Genomic DNA, 26,294 nt, shown 5'->3' on the forward strand with positions numbered 1-26,294 from the left:
GCCTTCTTTCATTTTAATGATTTCACTCACCGGTTTCACTACCCTTTGGCACTGTAACTTCGTTTCACTTGTTCCTGTACAGATATAATTATACACTTACTTATTTTACTCCTTTACAAAGGTTCTTTTGGGAAAAAATTATTTATATATGATTATTCTGGGATTACAGGGCCCTAGATGTGTCACTCTCAATCAACTGTGGTGCTCTGTGGTCATTGAGAATTTTGCCTCAGCTCCGGTGGAGATTTGTTTTTCACAGCGCCCCTACCTGTCAACAGTTTCTCTCCTGGGAAATGGTCTTATTGTAGGTGAGAGTGTTTGAGGGAGCTGAGTCTCCCCCCCCCTCTCTCTGTTCCTTTGCCCTTTGTGCTGATTTTGTCCGGTCCTCATGCGTTCACTTATCTCTTTATAGATAATTTTAACCTTGGAACTGCTCCTGATGAGTGGATGAACTCCACGAAACGCGTAGAGCGCCTTTTATGCTACCAATTGCAAGCATGTGTCTGAAATTTTCCCTGACTTTATTTATAATGTCTCATGCTCCAATCCAACTAAGATTATTTCTGTCTTTTTTAATCATGCAATTTTTTGTGATGTTGATTATCATTGTAAACCTTGTTATAATATGTACTTATGTATACACATATATGAAATATAATCAATTCATATTATTGTTACCTATGTTATTATCGTTTTTTATACTTAGCCAATGAATTTCAGACATGTCCTTACATACCTACCTTGCAGCTATGCTTCATTCAAAGTCCCGCCCTATTTTTCCTACAATACTTGATTAGGGATGGAGGTAGATGAATCTACACATTCTTTACCTCATATAAAGTCCCAATTTTCCCTCTCCCCCCCTTTTTATGTCTGGAGTTGGAGCTGCTTATATTTGCTCTCACCCCTTCCCCCCTTCTCTGCTGCCCTATGGGTTTAATGTGTTCCCCATGTCCACAGTAAATCTTTGTCCGTGGAATGTTTGCAGACTGAATTCCAAATTTAAAATAGCCTCAGTCTTTGAAGCACTGAAACAGCATAAACTACATGTCTTGTGCCTCCAGGAAACGCATTTCATGGGCTCCAGGGTTCTGGCTCTTAAAAAACATTGGGTGGCTCATAACTACCACTCCACTTATTCTAATTATGCTCACGGGGTTGCGATCCTAATCTGTAAAGGTTTACCATTCTCTTGTCATCAGGTTATCTTGGACCCTAAAGGGCAGTATATCATTTTACATGTGACTATACATGGGATTTCTCTCCTGTTGGTCATGGTCTACCTCCCTCCTCCGTTCATGGCTGCAGTGTTTACTGACCTAAGCATGCATTTTGCCTCATTGCCCAGCTGTCCTATGCTCATTGTTGGGGATTTTAATTCTGTGATGCAGCCTGCATTAGATAGGTTGAAACCTCTACAATCTGAATCTAAACTGTTTCGTGTGTGGTGTGATACCTATTTCTTTGTGGATCTTTGGCGCTGGAAGTTTCCTAAGGACAGTGTTTTCTCCTGCCAGTCCAGATCCTACACTGCCCTCTCTAGATTAGATTATGTGCTGGCCACGGGAGGATCTCCTTCCCTGTGTTCAGTCCATAGCGTACCTGCCCCAGACAGTGTCCGACCATTCCATAGTACAGGTAGGTTTGACTTTGGGCCTTAGACTCTCATTTCGGGTTTGGAGACTCAGCCCCCTCTGGATCTCCACACTGAAAATACATGAGTTTAACCAGACTGATATGCCCAATTACTGGACCTCTAATTCTGACTCTACTACTAGGGGCCTAGTTTGGGATGCCTTTAAGACGGTGGTCAGGGGCTCCTATATCTCACGTATTAAGCATTACAGATCTGTTGGTGCGATTCACGCATTAGGCTCTGCAAAAAGCACTGGATGATGCACGTTCCCGTCATATGGATAATCTGTCTTCTGAGACCCACGGTATGCTGACGGATGCTCATCGGGTGATGCAGCTTCATGTGGTAGAGCTAACTAGGAAGCAACAACTGTACCTCTCTGCTTGTATTCTCGAGAATGGGAGGAAAAATGGTAGGCTTCTTGCATTTCTCGCCCACACAGACTTTCAAGACAGTTCGATCCCTGAAATTCAACTCCCTGATGGGTCAATTACATCTGATGAATTAACTATTAACCGAACATACGCAGAATTCTATGGCAGGTTATATGATGATACGGTGAGTCCTCCTGAGAAAACCTTCATGGGCTTCTTTGCATCACTCGACTTCCCAACACTTAGTATTTCCCAGCAACTCTTATTAGACAAACCTATTAGGTTAGAGGAAGTAACTATGGCCATCCGTCTATTGCCATCAAGCAAAACTCCAGGACTTCTTCGAATCCTTCATTTCTATGCAAAAAAAAACATACTATTGTCCTGGAAAGGATCACAGATACCCCTAAAATCCCTTTGTTTAAAACTGGTTAATGACTCAATACCCCTATACAAACTCACGTTTGAGGTTCAGAAAAAGACCAAAACCTTTCACAAAATATGGGGCAGATGGCTGGACAGCCCTTTAACCCTTATGCCGCGTACACACGATCGGAATTCTGGCCAGAAAAAGACCGATGAGAGCTTTTCATCGGAAAATGCGACCGTGTGTATGCTCCATCGGAATTTAGCTGTCCGAATTTCTGCCAGCCAAAAATTGATAGCATGTTCTCAATTTTCCAGACGGAAAAACTTTCTATCGGTAATTCCGATCGTGTGTATGCAATTCCGACACGCCAAAAAATCACGCATGCTCAGATTCAACTACGAGACGGAAGCTATTGGCTACTGGTTATTGAACTTCCTTTTTCTAGTCACGTCGTACGCATTGTACGTCACCTCGTTATAAATGATCGGAATTTAATGTGACCGTGTGTAGGCAAGACAACTTGAGCCGAATTCTGTCGGAATTCTGTCGGGAAAACCATCAGAGCTTTTTCCGACGAGAATTCTGATCGTGTGTATGTGGTATTACATCAGATAGGAACATTATATAGCAGGTTATCGAACAGATGCAATGCACCTAAACCATGTACACCCCCCTGGTGGCTATGTAACTAAAAAAGTGCATATTGTTCATTCTTTGTAGCTTTATACTTAATAACTGTAAGCCTTTTGTCCGACAAATTTTGTAACTAAAAAAGTGCATATTGTTCATTCTTTGTAGCTTTATACTTAATAACTGTAAGCCTTTTGTCCGACAAATTTTGTCCAAAACCGGTGTTGCATACACACGGTCGGACAAAGTTGTCGGAAAATCCGATCGTTCAGAACGTGATGACGTTATTTAGTTACGACGGGACTACGTTCAGGCTAGTAGCCAATAGCTTTGGTCTAGGAATTTGATCTGAGCATGCGTAGCACTTTGTCCGATCGGAATTCTCTACAAACGATCGGACAAAGTCCAATCGGATCATGTTGTCGGAAAATTTTATAGCCCAGCTCTAAAACTTTGTTGGTCGGATAGTCCAACAGAAACCGTCCGATGGAGCCCACACACGGTCGGATTATCCGACAACACGGTCCGATCAGAGATTTTCCATCGGAATGTCCAACCATGTGTACAAGGGCTAAGAGATACATTAAGTGAAAACTGTTTATTGACCACTCCAGTGTACCTATGCAATATCACAATGCTATGAATAACCAAAGTTTTTGTTTTGTATGTTGATGCAAAAAATCTATAAAAATATCTTTTAAAAAAATAAAATAAAATAAAAGGAAAACTCCAGGTCTAGATGGCCTCCTCTCAGAATGGTATCAGGCATACAAAGAGGATTTGACTCCTAGGCTTCTTAGGAACTTTCCGGAATCTCTTAAGCAGGGGAAACTCCCTGACTCTATGAATGAAGCACTTATTGTCGTCTTACCCAAACCTGACAAGGATGGGCTGCTATGTGGGTCTCATATCTCTCCTGAATAATGATGCAAAAATACTGGCAATGATTCTTACTCTCAGACTCGAGACAGTTATTCTATCTCTGATACCACCTGACCAATCGGGTTTTATGCCTGGCAGGAATATCTTTAATAACATTCGCAGACTATTTTTACATGTCCATAACGCATCACCCATGAAACGTGGGTCAGTTTTCTCTTTAGACGTCTTAAAAGCCTTTGACACGGTGCGTTGGTCCTTTTTATGGGAAACTATGACACGGATGGGTTTTGGTCCACACTTTGTCTAGTGGATTCGCTTGCTATATGCTGATCCACACACCAGAGTCCAGAAGGAATATCGTCATTTTCCCTGCAGAGGGGTACCAGGCAGGGATGCCCTCTTTCTCCACTTCTGCTCGCTCTTGCTATTGAGCCCTTGGTTCTGGCAGTGCGGCAGCCATGACATGAAGATCTCTCTCTACGCAGATGATGCCCTTATATACTTGGATGGTAGAGAGAGTTCCTTTACTAAGTTGATGCAGGTGGTGAAGGAGTTTGGAGAGGTCTCAGGTCTTCAGGTGGGTTGGGGGAAATCTCAGGCATTTCCTATAGGCCCTTCTATCTCCAATGAATACCTACAGAGGTCACGACTGCAATAAACATCCTCCTTTACATACCAGGCATTCAAATACATGATGATTGCACTCTTCATACCTGGAAGTCATTGCCCCTCAATCTAATTGTCCGCATAAATATCTTCAAAATAATCTTCCTACCGAAATTCTTATATTGTTTCCAAGCTGTCCCAGTTTTTCTTCACAAAAATTTGTTTACACAGGTGGAATCTACCCTCTCCTCTTTTTTCTGGAATGGTAGCCAGCCCCTTATAGCCAAGTCCTCATTGCAAGCGGCTAGGGTTGTGGGAGGTCTGACATGCCCAAATTTGTGGAATTACTTTATTGCCTCCCAACTCACCTATGTACATGCTGGCTTACACTTTGACCCTCAGACTCCCTCCAGCACTTTTGTCAGCCTTCTTTGGACCCTCCGCCTCTCTCAGGTATGAGCTACATAGGTCAAGGAGATCCGGGGCTCCAGTTTCTCTTCTGTTGACGTTGGTTTTGTTGATTGGAGGGGGGGGGATTCTGACTCTCTGAGTATGTTGCCACAGACCCCCTTGTGGATGAATCCTAATCTCCCTGAGCTCTTTGGTCACCCGGATTAACACTGGTGGGGTCGGTTTGGGGTCACTCACCTTTCCCATATTGTTGAGGTTAATAATTTAGTGCCTTTTGAGGGAACCATGAATGGCAACATGTACTGTGACATACTGAAGCAGAGCATGATTCCGTCCTTTAGGAGACTGGGCCGCAGGGCAGTATTCCAACATGATAACAGCCCCAAACACACCTCCAAGATGACCACTGCCTTGCTAAAGAAGCTGAGGGTAAAGGTGATGGACTGTCCAAGCATGTCTCCAGACCAAAACCTTATTGAGCATCTGTGGGGCATCCTCAAATGGAAGGTGGAGGAGCGCAAGGTCTCTAACATCCACCAGATCCGTGATGTTGTCATGGAGGAGTGGAAGAGGACTCCAGTGGCAACCTGTGAAGCTCTGGTGAAATCCATGCCCAAGAGGGTTAAGGCAGTGCTGGAAAATAATGGTGGCCACACAAAATATTGACACTTTGGGCCCAATGTGGACATTTTCACTTAGGGGTATACTCACTTTTGTTGCCAGTGGTTTTGAGACATTAATGGCTATTGGCTTATTTGGAGGGGACAGCAAATTTACACTGTTATACAAGCTGTACACTCACTACTTTACATTGTAGCAAAGTGTCATTTCTTCAGTGTTGTCACATGAAAAGATATATTAAAATATTTTAAAAAATGTAAGGGGTGTACTCACTTTTGTGAGATACTGTATATATATTCAAAAAAATTTACCGCATGCCAACCAGCCGCCGCAGTTGTGCTCATCATTATGCTACGTCGGTAGCATAAACGGCCCAAGCCGATGTGAGAGCCCTGGCGGTCTCAATCGCCACCGGGGCACACGGAGAACCGACAGCTGTGTGTGTAAACACACAGTTTCCAGTTCTCTGATCAGGGAACTGACAGATCGTCTGTCCATACAGATTATGGACAGCGATCTCTTAGTTTCCCTGCACAGTCCCATCCCCCCTTCAGTTAGATAGGATACATATTAACACCTTCCCTGACCCCTAGTGTTAACCCCTTCACTGGCAGTGACATTTTTTACAGTAATCAATGCAATTTTAATCGCGCTGATCACTGTATTAATGCCAATGGTCCCAAAAATGTGTAAAAATTGTCCAACGTGTCCGCCATAATGTTGCAGTCACGATAACAATCGTTGATCTCCGCCATTGCTAGTAAAAAAAAAAAATATGCATAAAAAAGCCATAAATCCATCCCCTATTTTGTAAACGCTATAACTTTTGTGCAAATTAATCTATATACGCTTATTGCCTTTTTTTTTTAAACAAAAATATGTAGAAGAACACGTATTGGCCTAGACTGAGGGAATTTTTTTTTTATTTTATATATTTTTGGGGGATATTTTTTATAACAAAAAAAAGTTAAATATAATACGTTTTTTTTTTCAAAATTGTCGCTTTCTTTTGTTTATAGCGCAAAAAATAAAAACCGCAGAGGTGATCAAATACCACCAAAAGAAAGCTCTATTTGTGGGAAAAAAAGGACGTCAATTTTGTTTGGGAGCCACGTTGCACGACCGGGCAATTGACAGTTAAAACAACGCAGTGCCGAATCGCAAAAAGTGGTTAAAAAGGAGCCAGAAATCCAGTGAGTCCTTAGATGTGGTGGCTGCAATAGATTTCTGTTTTCCAGCTACGTACATTTTCTGCAAATACAAAAAATACTAATTGATCCTGCCAGAGACCCAATATTTAACCTCCTGTGGCTCAAACTGAAATCTCAGACCAAATTATCAACCTTCACAGCTGTCTTCTGCGAACTACAAAACAACTCCCTCCTAGGTAATAGAGCGCAGGAGGAGCAAGCATTCCAAATCAGAACAGCTTTGGGTGACAGCGCAGCTCCTCCACAAATACAGTGCAGCGAATGAGGGTCGTCACTCTAGGACAGGAAGTGTGCTAATGGCAGGATAACAGGAAAAAGCCTGAAAAAAGAAAACAAATACATCCGCCATACTAAGGACTGGTGCAGTATATTACATTTTTGTTCTTAGGTTTGGATATATGTTGTAGTTTCCTTTGAAATAAATAACCAAGTTTGATACTATTTCACTTGGAACCGTGCTAAATCGACATTATGAGACCAAGTTCAATAAGAAGAGGGATCTTTGGCCTTTCAAATGGAAAATAAATAAGGTATTTTATTTCTTGTGTTCTGAGCTGCATTTATATTCACATGCCTCATTGAAGGGAAAAAAAAAACTCACCGAAAAATATTTTTGTGCGTCTGTAAAAAGGCTTGCTTTAATAAGTATGGACAAATATGGTGCGATGTGCACATGCAGCAAAAATCACAGAAATCTTACACATTATTATGAATTTTTCATGGCGGATTTACATGAATATTTTATGGGCGCCTTCTGTATTAAGTATAGCGAATAAACACTTTACTTATTCATGGGGATTTAAAACACTCTTAAAGGAAGGGAATGTGTCTATAAAAGCACAGTGCATCATGGGTAATTGCTTTACGTTGCCTGTATTTTCTTTAGGGATGTGCATGAATCAGCTTACAAGCTTGATTAGCCTGACTGACTCACCCCTGGTGTGTCAAAGTGTCTGCATTAACCCCTAAATTAATTACACAAAGGGTGTATTTATTTAAAAATTATTAGCAATTTGGTGAGCGTGCACATACATTTGTTCTGTGTGAATGGGGCAAAAAACAAACAATGTTATTAGGCTATATCCAGTGCTGGTCAAATGTTTTGCATTGATTTTTAAATAGAAAATAGAGAATTTGGCCTCTAGGTGGCTCTAAGTGTCATAGAAAATTCATTCTATAGCGGCATCTAGTGGCCAAATGCTGTATTTTCCCTTTTAAATCAATGAGAAGCTTTCAAATGGCACAGGAGCACAGAAAGAATGTACATACCCTTTCACTGAGCAAATTTCTATGCACAAGTTTTTCTAAGCACCCTTTACTGTGCTAAAGCACCATGTATCATAAATAAGTGACATGATTTTGCTTTCACAAAGTACAATTTTGCCCTTTTTATCATGTTGCAGTTGCAACCACTTCCTGTTTACATGCACTCCTGCATTGGTTATGTGGCACTTCCTGATCTTGATTGGTTTTCTGATGGTGGCATCAGCATGCAATCTGTGTTGAAGCAACCCCTTTTAGTCTCCTTAGTAAGTTGGGATGACGGGGTGGCAAGGACAGAGCGTTTGTCACCCCATAATACAATGTGCCTCCAGAAGAGAGAGTAGAGTGAAGAGAGCCAGAATCCTGGAGTTGGACTTTAATCATTTAATTATGGTAAGTAGGGATGAGTAGGGATGATATTTATTTATTTTTGCACAGCACATGGCACTTTACTCACTCACGATTAGTAGGGTGTAGGTCTGCAGACTTGACCTGAAAATATTGGAGGGGTGGGCATGTGGCCTTATGCTCAGGTTCTACCCGTCCTATAGGGCATCCTTTACTGATGACTGGTACTACTGGCTGGTACTGGAACTTCTGGTTGGTACTGGTACTGCTGGCTGGTACTGGTATTGCTGGTTGGTGCTGGTAATGCTGGCTGGTACTGGTACTGTTGGTACTGGTAATGCTGGCTGGTACTGGTACTGTTGGTTGGTACTGCTACTGCTGGTTGGTACTGGTACTGTTAGTTGGTACTACTACTGCTGGTTGGTACTGGTACTGTTAGTTGGTACTACTACTGCTGGTTGGTACTGGTACTGCTGGTTGGTACTGGTACTGCTGGCTGGTAGCGATACTGGGGCTGCTGTCCCAGATCGTGGGTTCCTGTGTCCCGACCCGCCATCCCTGAGCATAATTGTGACAGAAGCATGCAGCTGCAGTAGAGAGCAGAGTACATTTGGTATCACTCTGCCTGTGAAGGAGCTGGCGCTATACAGTAAGCATCGGCTCTGCTTCCTCTAATGGCGGCTCCGTTCTTCGCACTAATGCTCAGAGATGGCAGGTCGGGAACCCACAAGCTGGGCTTGCCAACCCGCCATCTCAGAGCAAGACATGGCTGGCCACATCGGAGGGTGCCGCGGGCCAGCAGTTGGGCACCCCTGATGTACACGAATGGTGGTTAATGACTATTACTCTGCATGGTCTAAAGTTATCAGTGGGGTACCCCAAGGTTCAGTGCTGAGACCCTTACTTTTTAATATCTTTATAAATGATATTGGGTCTGGGATTAAAAGTAACATTTCTGTCTTTGCAGATGACACCAGACGATGCAGTGGAATAACGTCCTTACTGGATGTCTCCAATTTACAAGCCAAACTCAATGCTCTGTCTAATTGGGCAACTATGTGGCAAATGAGGTTTAATGTTGATAAATGTAAAGTTATACACTTGGGGGCCAAGACTATGCATGCATCATACATACTAGGGCAGTGATGGCGAACCTTGACACCCCAGATGTTTTGGAAGTACATTTCCCATGATGCTCACCTTCACTGCAGAGTGCATGCGCATGATGAGAAATGTAGTTCCAAAACATCTGGGGTGCCAAGGTTTGCCATCACTGTATTAGGGGAGTACAACTGGGGGAATCAATGGTGGAGAAGGTACTGGGGGTTTTGGTAGATCAAAAGCTCAATAATAGCATGCAATGCCAAGCTGTGGTTTCCAAAGCAAGCAAAGTCATTTCTTGTATAAGAGAGGTATGGACTCCAGAGAGAGAGATATCATTTTGCCCCCTGTACAAATCATTAGTAAGATCTCATCTGGAATATGAAGTTCAGTTTTGGGCACCAGTTCTCTAAAGAGATATTGGGGAACTGGAGAAAGTGCAGAGAAGGGCAACCAAACTAATCAGAGGCATGGAGGAGCTCAGCTATGAGGAAAGATTTTTTTAAACCAATATTTTGGAATCCAAACCGGTGAGTTTTGTATAACATATAATATTTGAGGCATCCACACCATCTTAATTAAGTTGCACCTACCGGCTACTGACAAGGGGAGGTTCTTCCATATTCTAATTTTACGTTTTAATTTTGACATAAGTGGAACTAAATTCCCTGCTATATACTGCCTTGGGTCTGCCGTTATATTCACTCCCAAGTACTTCATTTGTTTAACTATTTCTATTTGGGATACCTGTACTGGCAGTGGGGTATCGAGGGGATCCACTGGTAGGAGGGCAGATTTTTCCCAGTTAATTTCAAGTCCAGAGAAATACCCAAATTCTTTTATCAGGGTCATTGCCGCCACCAATGAGGGCCCCGTGTCCCCTAATAACAGCAATACATCGTCTGCATACAAGGCAACCTTTTCCTCTTCGTTCCCTCTTTTAAATCCCCGGATATCCTTCGCCTCTCTCAAGGCTATAGCCAGAGGCTCCATCGAGAGGGCGAAAAGCAGGGGCGACAAAGGGCACCCCTGTCTTGTCCCCCTCTCCAAATGGAACCCCTCTGAACATTCCCCATTTATTCTCACTTTCGCCCTAGGGCCTGTATACAGTACTCTTATCCATTGCATAAATCTCGGACCAAATTGAAATTCCGCCAACACCCTCCTCAAATAATGCCACTCCACACTATCGAAGGCTTTTTTTGCATCTAAGGACATAACTGCTCTATTCCCTTTGTTTTCTGAAGGGATCTAAATATTTAAATAGGTGCGTCTCACATTCATATTTGTGGACCGCCCTGGGATAAACCCAGTTTGGTCCTGATGTATTAGTTTTGGTATTATGTTTTTTACCCTTGTTGCAAGTACTTTTGCCAAAATTTTAACATCTGAACACAATAACGATATAGGTCTATATGATGCGGTCTCCAATTGGTTTTTCCCTTCTTTTGCTAGGACCACCACTGTGGCCTCCATCATTGATTGCGGCAGCTGTCCCGCTTCAAAAGCAACATTGAACACCTGTAGGAGAGCCGGTAAAAGTATCTCCCCAAATTTTTTATAAATCTCTATCGGCAGTCCATCCGGACCTGGTGCTTTCTGATTTGTCATTTCTGCTGTTACTTTTTGCAGCTCCTCCAGGGTCAGTGGTGCTTCCAAGCCCTCCCTATCTTCCTCCGACAGCCTGGGTAATGTTATTTTCCCAAAAAATTCCTGCATCTCCCCCTCTACTTCAGAGTTTGAAACTTTATATAGTTCCTCATAATATTTTCTAAACTCTTCCACTATTCCAGGTGTTGACTTCCTCATACCTCCCTCCCTGTCCAATATCGCCGGTATTATTGGGGACGAACTATTTGATTTAGCAATCATTGACAATACCCTCCCCACTTGTTCCCCTTCGCCAAAGAAGGACTGCCTCTGGAACTGCCTTTTCTTCTCTTCTTTCTCCCATATAAGTCTTTTATATTCTACCTGATTTTTCTCCCATTCCTTGGAACTTTCTTCTGAGGGGGCCCTTATATACCTCTCTTCTGACCTCCTTACCCTTTCTTTTACTTCTATTTCCTTTGCTACCCCATTCTTCTTAATCTGTGATATCTTTTTTATTAGTTCCCCCTTAAGAAGGCTTTCAAGGTATCCCACATTATTCCCAGGGGCGTAGATCCCACATTTATGCTCAAAAATTCTTTTAGATTTTCTTTTACCCCCTCCATGTTATCCATTAGTTCTAACCAAAATGGGTTTATCTTCCATTCCCTTCTACTACATCCTCTCCCTATTGTCATTAAAAACATTACCGGTGAATGGTCCGAAATTCCCCTTGGCTCGTACTCTACTTTCTCCACCATCCCCAGCGCCTCTTCATTACACAGCACCATATCGATCCTGGACAAGGTGGAGTACGTCTTAGAGTGACAAGAATACTGTTTTTTTAAGGGGTTCCACCTTCTCCATATATCCACAAAACCCGTTTCTTCACAGAATTGAAATAACAACCCATTAGGTCCCTCCCTACTACCGACCTTCTGTGGGAACCTATCTATTTTTTGATCCATTATCATATTGAAGTCCCCTGCTATTATAACTGGGATTCCAGGCTTATCCTTTATAAACTTCAGCAGTTCATGTAATATTTCTGCATTAAATGGTGGTGGGATATACACAGTTGCAATCACACATACTCTATCTTCTATACCACAAAAAAGGAACACATATCTCCCTTTAACATCTACGATGCTCTGCCTGCAGGTTAGGCCCGACCCAGGATCTATTAAGACACTCACTCCCCTTGAGTAGGAAGTGTATGTAGAATGATATTGTATCTTATATTTTCTGTGTCTTAGCACACTGATTGTATCATGGTCCAGGTGGGTCTCCTGCAAACAGAGCATCCCATAATTACCCATATTCCCCATGGAAAATAACGCACGTCTCTTCAGCTGTTCCTTCACCCCCGTATATTCCAAGAACAAATTTTAACCTTTTTAGTGAAGTTCCCTACCTTACTGCTTACTCCCATATTTAAAACCTAAACCACAATATCATACTTTTATTCTCCATTCTACGTGCTTTCTCTGTGTTTTCACACGTGATCTCCCCCTTGCTTTTTTCTTTTTTCCTTGTGCTCCAAAATTTTAATCCCACACATATTTTGTATCTCATATTTACCATATTTCTTATGCACATTTTACACACATTTTATATAAATTGAGCAATATTCTTTCCTTGTGCCTCTCTTAATTTCATTTTCTTGTGCCCTTTTTCCCTGACCACCGTATTCAATGCAATTTCACCCATCAACTTTATACTTAAATATTTTTTTTTTTTTTTTTTTTTGTGCAATTAATAATCCTTTACCATGCCTACCTGTATCCTTTCCTATCCTTTCAACCTCCTTTCTCTCGCTATCATTCATCCATTCATACTCCCCATCCCTTTTTTCTTTCCCCTCCCCAACCCTCCCATACCCCACTTGGGGCCCTTCTAAGGGGCTTCCAACATGACCGTTTTTACCTCCCAGGGTGATATATCCTCCCCACCTACTCGCCCTACCCGCCCACTCCCATAACTCTTATTTCTATAACAAAAAATAGTCCACATTACTGCCAAAAAAAAAAAAAAAGGGGAAGGGGGGAAGAAGAGAGGGAGGGAGACAAACAGAGCAATATGGGGGCATTCCCTCTTAGTCCAGAAAAAAAAAAAAAAAAAGGAAAAAAAAGGAAAAAAAAAAAAAAAAATTTCCATTTTCTTTCTGTTTTCATATTACAGCATTCCCCTCTGTTGCAGCAGACATTTATTTTCCTCCAACCACGACTTAACTTCTTCTGGACTATTAAAAAGTGTGTTTTCCCCAAATGCTGATACCCTCAACTTTGCCGGATAAAGCAATGCATAGTTCACTTTAAGACTCTGCAATTTCTTTTTGCACTCTATAAACTTTGCTCTCTGTCCTTGCAGCTCTGGGGAAAAATCCGGGTACAATGAAATCTTTACCCCATTATATTCAAGGTTACACAGTTCTCTTGCTCTTTGAAGGATAACAACTTTATCTCTATAGGACAGCAATTGGATGATTATGGGTCTAGGATGACTTCTTCCTTCCACCATCCTAAACGGAATTCTATACGCCCTTTCAATTGCAAAAAATCTTGATAGCTGCTCACTCCCTACTTTATCCTTTATCCATATTTCCATAAATTCAGCAAGATTATTGCCTTCACTTTTCTCCGGGACACCTAAAACTCTGATATTTTTCCTGCGTATAATATTTTCCATATTATCCATTTTAGCCATACACAAATTTAACTGGCCCTTCATCATTTGCATCTCCTGTTTCAGCGGGAGTACATCATCCTCCACCTGGCTGACTCTCTCCTCCATATCTGATATACGGGCCGCAGTTTTCTGTACTTCATTTTTAAGATTTATCCCGTCTTCTCTTATCTGCTTTAATTGGTCTGATACATCATCCAATGATAATTTACATGTATTCACCGCAGAAAGAATTTCTTTTAGTGATGGTTCTTTACCTTTTGCCCAAATTTCTCCTTCTGTACTTACCGTATATACTCGAGTATAGGCCGACCCGAATATAAGCCGAGGCCCCCAATTTACCCCCAAAAAAACTGGCAAACTTATTGACTCGTGTATAAGCCGAGGGTGAGACATGCCTGTCCATCCCTGTGTGTGTGTCCGTCCATCCCTGTGTGTCCGTCCATCCCTGTGTGTCCGTCCATCCCTGTGTGTCCGTCCATCCCTGTGTGTCCGTCCATCCATCCCTGTGTGTGTGTGTGTCCATCCATCCATCCATCCCTGTGTGTGTGTGTCTCCATCCATCCATCCATCCATCCCTGTGTGTGTGTGTCTCCATCCATCCATCCATCCCTGTGTGTGTGTGTCTCCATCCATCCATCCATCCCTGTGTGTGTCTCCATCCATCCGTGTGTGTGTGTGTGTGTGTGTGTGTGTGTGTGTGTGTGTGTGTGTGTGTGTGTGTGTATGTGTGTGTGTGTGTGTATGTGTGTGTGTGTGTATGTGTGTGTGTGTGTGTGTGTGTGTGTGTGTGTGTGTGTGTCCAGCCTACCTTTGTCCCGAGCCTCCTAATAACCAGCAATTTGTTTCATGGAGTTGGGCTTTAAAGGGACTACAGATCCCTATTTGGGATGATCCTACTTTCTTTATGGTGTTATGATGCCCTATAGGGTGAGCCATAGTGCCGGTGAAGAATAATGAATCTTTATGTACACAGGGTTATGGAAGGCATTCGAGGGCACAATAAACACATGTAATCAGGGATTGTTCTGGCCAGAATTATCTGCTGATAAGAGCAAGCAGCCGTATTCTGTAGGCATATGAATTATTAATGTTCCTCTGAAACTCTCTGGCTTGTTCTGAAAAGATCATTTCTTTGTGAGCAAAGGACTGAAAAACACACAGCACACAAGGAAGGGGGGATTTACCTTGCCTCCTTGCCTCCGTCCCGTGCCGTGTCGTGCCTTGCCTTGCCTTGCCCCCGTCCCGTCCCGTCCTGTGCCCTCTTCGTCGGCGGCCATTGTAAAATTCAAAAGCTGCGCCGCCGCCTTCGCCTGTGATAGGCGGAACACTGAATTTCCCAGCAGCCTGTGTTCCGCCTATCACAGACGTCGTATCATCCTCGTCCGTAGTACGAGGATGATACGATGTCCGTGATAGGCGGAACACAGGCTGCTGGGAAATTCAGTGTTCCGCCTATCACAGGCGAAGGCGGAGCCGGAGGCGCGGCTTTTGAATAGAATGGCCGCTGTCTGTCTGCTCGACACGCTGTTCGAGCGGGCAGACAGCGATGACTCGAGTATAAGCCGAGGGGGGCACTTTCAGCCTCAAAAAAGAGGCTGAAAATCTCGGCTTATACTCGAGTATATACGGTATCTCAGTGTCCCGTCCAGTCCCCCTCTCCAAGGAGAGATTGCTCACGGACGTTTGTGCTTCCGATATTCCACCCATTACACCCGTAGTGTCCGACCGGACTGCCATACATATTGCTTTATTTAAACTTGTCGGCTCTATTTCGGTCGTCAAGCCCTGGCTTTTCCTTCCGACCGTTTGCACGGCTGCAGTACTCTGCGGCCGCCCCTCTCCGACTTGCACGTTCTTTTTAGGTGTTTGGTTTGGGGTCTGATTAGGCGTATGGGCATATCGCTCCAGTTTAGAAGCGGCGGCAGCAGCAGCAACGCCTGTCAGCCCGGTCGAGTGGCCAGCCTTATCTTTGGAACTATGTAGTGTTTGTGATCCATTATGTGTGGTCGCCTCCTCCACCCCCTTTTCCTAGTCATACCTTCGGGTCTTACGTCTCTTCCACCGGGGGGGGGGTATCGCTCAATCCCTCCCTTCGCTTTGATTCCCTCTCTCACAGGGTTTCTTACGTGGGGATCGGTGTTCCTCTATGGGAGAGCTTCCTGTGGCAACCTCCACATATCTCCACTGTTGCGCCGTTCGGTCAACCGAGTGTGCCGTTACTCTCGCTTTCGTGGTGTCACAGCTTCACAGCGTCCCCTCGTTTCGGCACCTCAACGCTCGGCTTCTCCTTCCCTCCTCCTCCTCCACACTACCTTGGCAGCATTAGTCTCTGGAGCGAGCGGTAGGTCTGAGCCCGCCGCGACCTCTCACCCTGACATCCGGTCACGCCCCAGTGTTGCCTCCCAAACCCATGAGGAAAGATTAGAGGAACTGAATTTATTCTCTCTTGAGGAAGAGGTGGTTGAGGGGGATATGCTCAACATGTATAAATACAAAAGTGATCCATATAGTGAACTTGGTGTTGAGTTATTTACTTTAAGGTCATCACAGAAGACAAGGGGGCACTCTTTAGGTCTAGAGGAAAAAAGATTTAATCTCCAAATACTGAAAGGTTTCTTCACAGTAAGAGCTGTGAAAATGTGGAATAGACTCCCTCCAGAGGTGATTCTGGCCAGCTCAGTAGATTGCTTTAAAAAAGGCCTGGATCCTTTCCTAAATGTACATAATACAACTGGGTACTGACATTTATAGGTAAAGTTGATCCGGGGGAAAATCTGATCAGGAAGGAATTTTTTCCCTGCTGTAGCAAATTGGATCATGCATTGCTGGGGTTTTTTGTCTTACTCTGGATCAATTGTGGAAGAAGGATCGTGTATCTGGGATTGTATTTTAATTATATTTTTTGGTTTGAAATGGATGGACTTGTGTCTTTTTTCAACCTGACTATGTAACGGCTGTTGGGGGGAATGCCTTGGCTGCTTATAATTGGCTTCCTGGTGGGACAATTTTTAGATAGAAAAATAGATTTAGACTAATATCTAAACACGCCTGAGCTCATCCCTGATGGTAAGCAGGGAATTGAACACAGAGTGGGTGTGCAATAAATATTTCCTGCGTGCTAGCAAATGTTGCAATTGCTCTTTGGTCATTTCCTTTTTTCCATGAGAAAAGTGAACAGTTCTTTGTGGACTAAAGCACCAAAAATAATTCTTATCCCGAGGAGGACTGACACCTGGGCACTCAGCAGCTACTTCTTGGAGGGGCAGAAATGCAAAATCGACACACATAGTGCTGTACGTCTTACTCTTGAGCCAGAAGGCCGTGATTTTATGTCCCTCGGTGTGCTTTGATATAACAGAATAAGATTAATTTTTCATTTTCCAGCTGAAAACTAATCTGGGCTTTATGAAAAGACGTATGAGGGGGATTAGTCCTGACATGACAAACTGTGAGCTAATGATGACTGGACGTCTTCTGCTCATAACGTGGAGATATCAGATTTGGCCCCCCTCCTCTCATACCACTCGGTGTGAGTCAATATGAAATAAATAACAATAGTTTACTGTCAATGATTTGAGGCAGATTGGGCCTGACAGGCCGAATTAATGTGCCAAGGAAGAGCTGTGGCCCTGTCTGTACTCATTTTAAGACCTCAGATCTCATTTACACTCAGTGAACCTCAAATTGTCAATTGAAGCATAATTTTAGGCCTGTGGCCCGGGAGTTACTAGAGGAATTTATAGAGATTTATGAACATTAGTCTCTGCCTTTCCTTCTGTAAGCTACTCTGGGAAAATCAAAACTGAGATGATTATTGGTTGCTGTTGGTAACATGGGCAGTTTTTACGTCAGATGTTTTTAGACAAGATTCAGAAATTTTGATTTCTTTCGGGGCCATGGACTCCAGCTGTGTGACTGGCCGGAGCCAAGTGATGTCACTTCCGCACATGGGAGCCGCAGGTTACGGCACACACTTCTGCAGAAACAGCATGGGCTGCCGTTCCTTCAGATCTGTCAGAGGCGAGGCGAGGTGACAGATGCACACCGTAGGGATTAGGAGTGCACCGCAAGGTTGTGGACCCTAAAGCTGACTGCTGCGGTCGGAGACAGATCCCACCGAGGTTAGAGCGTAAGATTCCCTGGGGCACGGAGTCTAAGAGCCAGCAGGTGTTCACCAAAGCCTTGAGTGGTGAGGATGGACTTGGCTGCAACTGGCTCCAGGTCGTGACCCCCAGGGTCCCCCAGCTCGCACCCACAGTAGGCAACAGGAGGATAGGGATAGTGAGGGATAAAGCCAAGGTCGGGGCCACAAGCAGACAGGAATAGTCAGGGACACGCCAATAGGTCAGGATCACAGGCAAACAGGGATAGTCAAGGACACGCCAAAGTCGGTAACAGTACAACAGACGAGCACACAGCAGGTAACAGGAAGCTAAACACACAAAGAAATACACAATGGTTGATCAGCAGGGTTGGCCTACAGTGCACAGGTTAATATAGAGTTCTCTGATAGGAGCTAGGGTGGAGTCATGCCAGAGGATGGATTACAAAAGCAGTCAGGTGAGGGTCGGCTGGTCTCTAGAGATGAACACATGGAAACAGGTAAGCAGACAAAGTCTATTGCATAACCATGACAAGAGCGCATGTGCCGATGACATCATCAGCGCAGTATACAGTACATATCTCCTGAACAGCGCACATTTAGGAGATATTTACAGTACCTATAGGTAAGGCTTATTCTAGGGTTACCTATAGGTGCAATTCACACAGGAAGGTGTACAACCTCTTTAAGTGGCTCATAAAGGAGAGAAACTATCACATAATAGAAGGCCAGCAGCCCAATTAGCTGTGGCCATGGAATTTCCTACCCAACAGCTGCACTTAAAGTGGTTGTATAGTCATTTTTGGGACTTTTACCTACAGGAAAGCCTATAATAAGGCTTACCTGTAAGTAAAAAATAATATCTCCTAAACCTGTACGGTTTAGGAGATATTCCCCTCACAATGCTCCGCTGACTGCAGCGGCGCATGCACACAGGGGATTCTCGGCTGAAAGTCCGGCAGACGCCGGACCCTGCTGGGAAGAAATCTCCCGCGCGCATGCGCGGGAGTGACGATATCGTGGCTCCAGCCACTCACAACGCCGGAGCCGCGATACCTGGAAGAAACGCAGAGGGAACATGTCAGCTCCCTCAGCATGGATCAGGCCAGATGTCGGGGCCTCGTTTTAAGGTAAGTATTTCATAATGAGCTAGTATGCGGTGAGTAAAAAAATAAAAAAACACAACCGCTTTAACAAAAGAATAGGGTTGCTGGTGACATCATTGGCCTAATATGGTCACATGGCCATATTTGGACATTGTCATTGACCAATGATGGCCACGTGGCCATAGTAGGTCAATGGCAACACTGGCATCCCTGCCTCATTTTAAGTTCAACTGCAGGGCAGGAATTCCATGGCTGTCACAGTAGAATGGGCATAAGAGCAAGCCAAATGTAAGAACAGGCAAAAACACCAAAATCTCTAAGGGCTCGTTTAACCTTGCTTTAAAATGTGGCATTGGGCACGCTTTTATAAAGCCTTGATCACTAAATAAAATGGTTAGCTTACAGTCCTGTTTACACATTGAGGGTTATTTACTAAAGGAAAATCCCCTTTGCACTGCAAGTGCACTTGAAAGTGCACTGAGTGTGCATTTGGAAGTGAAGTCGCTGTAGATCCGAGGGGGACATGCAAGCAAAATAAAAAACAGCATTTTAGCTTGCACATGATTGGATGATAAAATCAGCAGAGCTTCCACTCATTTCAGAGCTATCCCTTAGATTTAGAGCGATTGCACTTCCAAGTGCACTTGCAGTGCAAAGTGGATTTGCCTTTACATCACAATTCCTTAGCAGAGAAGCACCAAAATCTAGTGTAAATTCCCACACCTTTAAGATGTATTGGAATGTTTATCATGCAGTTTACGCGGTTGGTTGGTTGTAATGTCTTGAGCTATATGTATTTACCTAAATAAAACTTTTTTCTTTGGATTAAAAAAAAAAAAAGATGTAGAGGTCTGCCCTTGAATCTAAGTTGGGAGGGGACACCCATAACCGTAAGATGGGTGGGAAAGCACACAAATCCAAGGTGATTTAGAATACCCACAACTCCTAGGTGGAGGGGAATGCCCAAACTATAAGGTGAGTGGAAATTCCTAAGATGGGTGGAACTCTCACAACTATAATATATGCGGGAACATCCATATCTCCAAGGTGGTGGAGATGATCCAAATTTAAGCAACTAGGACAGGGATATGCAATTAGCGGACCTCCAGCTGTTGCAGAACTACAAGTCCCATGAGGCATAGCAAGACTCTGACAGCCACAAGCATGACACTCAGAGGCATGATGGGATTTGTAGTTTTGCAACAGCTGGAGGTCCGCTAATTGCATATCCCTGAACTAGGACTTCTAGTAAAGAGATCTCACCACTAGAGTTCCCAAGAGGTGTAAGAATGCGAGGCGTGACACATCCCACTAGATTCCACCTACAGCTGTGGCATTGCTTTTGGTGGACTGATGCTTTAAGTGGCAATCCTTTCTCGGCATTCAACATAACTGAATTTATTATATGTTGCAGGGCAAGAATTATGAAAACAAATGGTAAGAGTGAACTCCAGAATGTCAGTGTCGCACGGGGATCACTCACCGGAGTTGCTCTCGCGCTTGCATCACCACAAAGTCCCACGTGTGGTTGATTCGTTTGTGCAGCTGATTATAGTTATCCTGTTGAAACATAAAGGATAGGTGTCTTTTGGAGCAATCTACTAAACAAACATGGCAAAATGGAAACAATACAGCTTAAAAGGTAGTCACCTCACACACAGATATTCACATAATAATTTAGTTAATTAAAGTAACATGTTCACCCAATATTCCCCTTTGCACATGCTCACCTCCCCTTCACTTCCAGGCTGCTCTGTTTGACCACTGGGACTTAAGACAGGAAGTCCAGTAAAAGCTTCAAACTGTGTGACAGCACTGGGTACCCGAGAGACCAACCAGTTAGCACCAGCACTGTCACATGTGAAGAAGGGGTGTGGGTCTCCATACCCAGAAGTACCAGGAAATTCTCTTTGCGTCTGGCAGCTCAACAGAGCGTCGAAGGAGCAAAAGGAAGGTGATGATGTGCTTTTGTGGCGAGAGAGCAGTGTTTACCTTAAAATCATTGTTTGATGTAATTTCCAAATTTTTTTTCCATGTTAATCATTGTACATTGATGATCGTTGTAGGGTTCTTCAAAACATTTCTGCACTTTTTTTTTTTTTTTTTTTTTCTTTTAAGAATTTCAAAAACAAAATACATCACTTTTACTAAATGGCAATGTCAGCCGGCTTGCCAGACAGACTAGTCACATGACAGTCTCAGACACGACCAATTACTTCTCCTCCCACCCTCCCTTTTTGAAGACCCCTCGTATTTACCACTTGAAGACCAGGCAAGACACTTTTTATTTACATGTAAAAATATAATTTTTTCTTCTAGAAAGTTACTTAGAACCCCCAAACATTATGTTTTTTTTGTTTTGTTTTTTTGCAGAGGCCTTAGAGAATACAGTGGTGGCCGTTGCAATGTCACATAGTATTTGCAGTGGAATTTCAAATGCAATTTTTCAAAATAAATGTACTTTAAATCTTTTTTAAAGCGGGGTTCCACCCTAAAGTGGAACTTCCGCTCAACCGAACCCTCCCCCCCACCGGTGTCACAGTTGGCAACTTTCAGGGGGGAGGGGGGTGCAGATACCTGTCTAAGACAGGTACTTGCACCCACTTCCGGGCATAGGCTCCCACGGGAGTCTATGCTTCTTCCTGTACTGGTGCACTGTCTGCTGGGACACACACGGGTCCCAGAGACAGAGCGGACCATTCCCATTGCGCTGCGCGACTCGGCATACGCAGTAGGGAACTGGGAAGTGAAGCCTCATTGCTTCACTTCCTGATTCCCTCACCGAGAATGACGGCGGTAGCAGCCGAGAGCCGAGCGATCGATCGGTCTCGGCTGCCGACATCGCTGGAACCCGGGACAGGTGAGTGTCCATTTATTAAAAGTCAGCAGTTGTAGTATTTATATCTGCTGGCTTTTAATATTTTTTTTTCCAGTGGACTCCCTCTTTAATGCAAAAGAGAGAGGTCAAGTCTCCGACTTGCCATGCTATTTGGCAGGGCTACCTAGATTGTACAGCTGGCTGAACAGAATTACCATTTATTTGCCAAGTTACAATGGACGGAATGGAAGTGTGTGAGTTCAGCTTTAAGAGGAAGATTTTTGGAAGTGGTTTTCAAACATTAATTCTATACAAGAAATTGTGTGCAAAAATGAATAGCTCACCTTCTCATGCTCCACCAAATCTCCTTGTTTTCTGATGTTTTTCTTTGCCAGATAAATTGCTAAAGAATAAAACCACAATAGGGAAAATATATTATTACAGACATGCCTAAACAGGTCTATGCTACTAGGGTTTAAGTAGGTGTGCTGTAAAGAAAAGCAAAAGCATGCACTTAAAAATATATATTTTAATTGTTTATATTTATCAATTTACAAAGTGCAAACAGAAGAAAATCAAATCAACATTTGGTGCGACTACCCATTTTGCTGCAAACCAGCATCAATGCTTAAAGTGGGGTACCCCCTAAAAAATAAATACAACTACTGCAGCTGCTGACTTTTAATAATTGGACACTTACCTGTCCCATGGTCCAGCGATGCGGGGGAACGAAGCCCCCCTCGTTCCCCACTCCGCTCGCAAAGCCGGCATGCGTACTGTGGGCACCCATCTGTGGCATGCATGAGTGGCGCAGGGCGCCGTGATACGCCGTACAGTCACCTGGGACACGTGACAGGTCCCAGGTGAATGTGCGGCGGGAGGAGAAGTGATGTCATCAGCCCGGGCAAGGAAGAAGGAAGACTACGAGAGACCCCCTAGCAACAGGTATTTAGAGGTGAGTAAAACATATTTTTTTTTGCCAATTATTATTTTTTTAGTTTTTTTAAGAATTTTAAGCAACTTTTTATTTTTTGGTGGCAACACCACTTTAAGCTGGATACACATGATACAACTTTTGTTGTTAGATTTCCTTTAGATTTACCTTCAGCTTTGTAGTGCAAGGGCCTGCCCGACTGCATACAAATTGAAAGTGCTTAGGTTGGACCTCATATTATATGGTTTTGGTAAATCTAAAGGAAAAAAATCTAAAGAAAATTGTATGGTGTGTATCCAGCTTTACAATTGCACAACGTCAGGGATTTTGTAGGATTAGAATCAGGTGAATGATTAACCAACTATACCAAGCAGGTGGGAATGATCATTATTTTCAGGTAGGTTGCAACGTAACCTCTGTTACTAAGGTGAGGCTGTGGAAGACAGCTTCAGGTCACAGGTCATACAGCATGGTAAAACTGAGCACACCAACAAGACACAAGGTAGGTATACTGCATCAGCAAGGTCTCTCCCAGGCAAAGATTTCAAAGCAGACTGGGGTTTCGAGATGAGCTGTTCAAGCTCTTTTGAAGAAGCACAACGAAACGGGCAACATTGAGGATGCGGTGGTCGGCCAAGAAAACTTAATGCAGCAGATGAAAAACACATCATGCTTACATCCCTTCAACATTGGAAGATGTCCTACAGTGCCTTTAGCACAGAACTGGTGGAAACCAGTGAAACCCAGGTACACCCCTCTATTGTCCAGAGAAGTCTGACCAGAAGTGGTCTTCATGGAAAAATTGCATCCAAAAAGCCGTACCTCCGAAATGGAAACAAGGCTAAGTGGTTTAGCTATGCACAAAAACATAGGAACTGTGGTGCAGAAAAATGGCAGCAGGTGCTCTGGACTGATTAGTCAAAATGTGAAATATTTGGCTGTAGTAGGAGGCAGAGAGCGGTACAATGTTGAGTGTCTGCAGGCAACAGTGAAGCATGGTGGAGGTTCCTATCAAGTTTGGGGCTGCATTTCTGCAAATAGAGTTGGAGATTTGGTCAGGATCATTGGTGTCCTCAATGCTGAGAAATACAGGCAGACAGGTATCCATCATGCAATACCATCAGGGAGATGTGTGATTAGCCCCAAATGTATTCTTAGCAGGACAATGACCCCAAACATACAGCCAATGTCATTAAGAACCATCTTCAGTAAGGAAGAACAAGGAGTCCCAGACGGTTTGGCCCCTACAGAACCTTGATCTCAACATCATACAGTCTGTCTAGGATTACATGAAGAGACAGAAGGATTTGAGGCAGCCAACAACCACAGAAGATCTGCGGTTAGTTCTCCAAGATGTTTGGAACAATCTACCTGCCAAGTTCCTTCAAAAACTGTGTGTAAGTGTACCTAGAAGAATTTATGCTATTTTGAAGTCAAAGGGTGGTCACACCAAATGTTGACTTGATTTGGATTTCTCTTCTGTTCATGTACTTTCTTTTTTGTTAATTGATAAGAACTATTAACACTTCTATTTCCGAAAGCATTCTTCATTTACAGCATTTTTTCACACCTGCTTAAAACTTTTGCACAGTAGTGTATATACACTACACAGAAAACATAAAAAAAATATATATATATATATATATATATATATATATATATATATATATACATATACATATATTATACTGTATGTCAATGGCCAGTGACTGGAGTGGATTCATAGATTAAGCTAGACATGTGCAAAAGGAAAAAATTTGTTTAGTTTCGTTTCGTTTTAATTCGTTAATTCATTAATTTAGTTTAGTTATATTCGTTAACTTCCTTAAATTCGTTTTCGGATTTCGTTTAGTTTTCTACCGAATTCGAAAAATCGGCCACATTCGAAAATATTTCAACAAAATTCGAAAATATTTCTACCAGATTCGAAATGATTTTAACATGATTCGACATAATTTCAACCACATTCGAAAATATTTTGTGACCCGAATTTAGGGCCATGTATCTCGGGGTCACTTGGTGCTAGACACTTCAAGTTTGGATATGTTGTAGTGCTAGTACCATTGTGTTTGCATACCAAATTTGGGGTTTCTAGCTATAAGTGACCCCGAGATATGTGGCCCCAAATTCGGGTCGCAAAATGTCATTCTCTGCTCTAATAACTAATAACATTTTGCGACCCGATTTTGGGGCCACATATCTCGGGGTCACTTATAGCTAGAAACCCCAAATTTGGTATGAAAACACAATAATACTAGCACTATAACATATCCAATTGGAAGTATCTAGCACCAAGTGACCCCGAGATACATGGCCCTAAATTCGGGTCACAAAATATTTTCGAATGCAGTTGAAATAATGTCGAATCATGTTGAAATAATTTTGAATCATGTCAAATTCATTAGAATTCATTCGAATTCATTTGTTATATTTCTTTCGTATTCGTTGTAATTTGTTATTTTTTTATTCGGACATTCGGATGCATCCGAATGTCCGAAAGATGCAAAATTCGGCCGAATTTCGATTCGTTACGAAACGAATTGCACAAGCTTAGATTAAGCTGAACTCCAGGCAGACCGGTGCATGCAGGTGGACAGTCCAGCACCAGATCGTAGGGCAGCGCCATCTGTCAGGGTACCTGAAGATTATAAACTCTCTCCTAGAATGAGCACTTAACACTTTCAGTGCAGACAAGAGAATTTTTAAGCTTTCTGGAGTTAAACTTTAAGTACAATCCCATGTGATGTCACTGCCCTACCTCTGAACCTTTTCCAATCAGAGAACGCTTTGCCTTCAAGCATAAAATGTGAAGCTTTCTCTGAACGGTGCCCGTGCCAAGCAGCCGACCCCCTGTGTTCAAAATGTAGCAGGGCAGCTACTCGGCATTGGGCCCAGGAGAAAGTGGAGATCATTGAAGTCTACTTCAGTGATTTCTAGCTTCCTGGAGCATCGGACAAGTATGTTAATAAATACAGTATATAGTTACATTGGACCAAGCTAGAACCATGTATAAATCCATACCTGGAATTACTCTTTAACCACTTGACCACTGGGCACTTAAACACCCTTAATAACCAGACCAACTTTCAGCTTTTGGTGCTCTCACATTTTGAATGACAATTACTCAGTCATGCAACACTGTAACCATATGAAATTTTTGCCCTTTTTTTCACACAAATAGAGCTTTCTTTTGGTGGTATTTAATCACCTCTCGGTTTTTTATTTTTTGTGCTATAAAAGAAAAAAGACCGAAAATTCTGTAAAAAAATGAATTTTTCTTCCTTTCTGTTATACAATTTAGCAGATTAGTAATTTTTCTTCATAAATTTTGGCCAAAATTTATACCACTACATATCTTTGGTAAAAATAAGTACAAATTGGTGGATATTATTTGGTCTTTGTGAAAGTTATAGAGTCCACAAGCTATGGTGCCAATATCTGAAAATTGATCACACCTGAAGTACTGACGGCCTATTTCAATTCTTGAGACCCTAACATGCCAGAAAAGTACAAATACCCCCCAAATGACCCCTTTTTGGAAAAAAAGACATTCCAATGTATTTAGTAAGAGGCATGATGAGTTTTTTGAAGTTGTCATCTTTT

The 26,294-nt window shown here is 42.9% G+C and overlaps 1 protein-coding gene across 2 annotated transcripts in view; it reads right to left on the reverse strand.

Moving 5' to 3' along the window:
- Window positions 1–26,294, reverse strand: part of RGS11 (regulator of G protein signaling 11) — a 203,456-nt gene that overhangs the window by 89,654 nt on the left and 87,508 nt on the right. For both annotated transcript variants that reach the window (XM_077449487.1, XM_077449488.1), the window contains exons 6-7: window positions 22,102–22,160; window positions 20,423–20,499 (exon numbers count right to left, since the gene is read on the reverse strand). In XM_077449487.1, the coding sequence (XP_077305613.1) occupies window positions 20,423–20,499; window positions 22,102–22,160 (136 nt within the window). The remainder of the gene's footprint in view (window positions 1–20,422; window positions 20,500–22,101; window positions 22,161–26,294) is intronic.

Source organism: Lithobates pipiens, unplaced genomic scaffold (genome assembly GCF_037356315.1).
Source record: "Lithobates pipiens isolate NorthernLeopardFrog02 unplaced genomic scaffold, aLitPip1_a1.2 Scaffold_22, whole genome shotgun sequence".
Taxonomy (NCBI): Eukaryota; Metazoa; Chordata; class Amphibia; order Anura; family Ranidae; genus Lithobates; species Lithobates pipiens.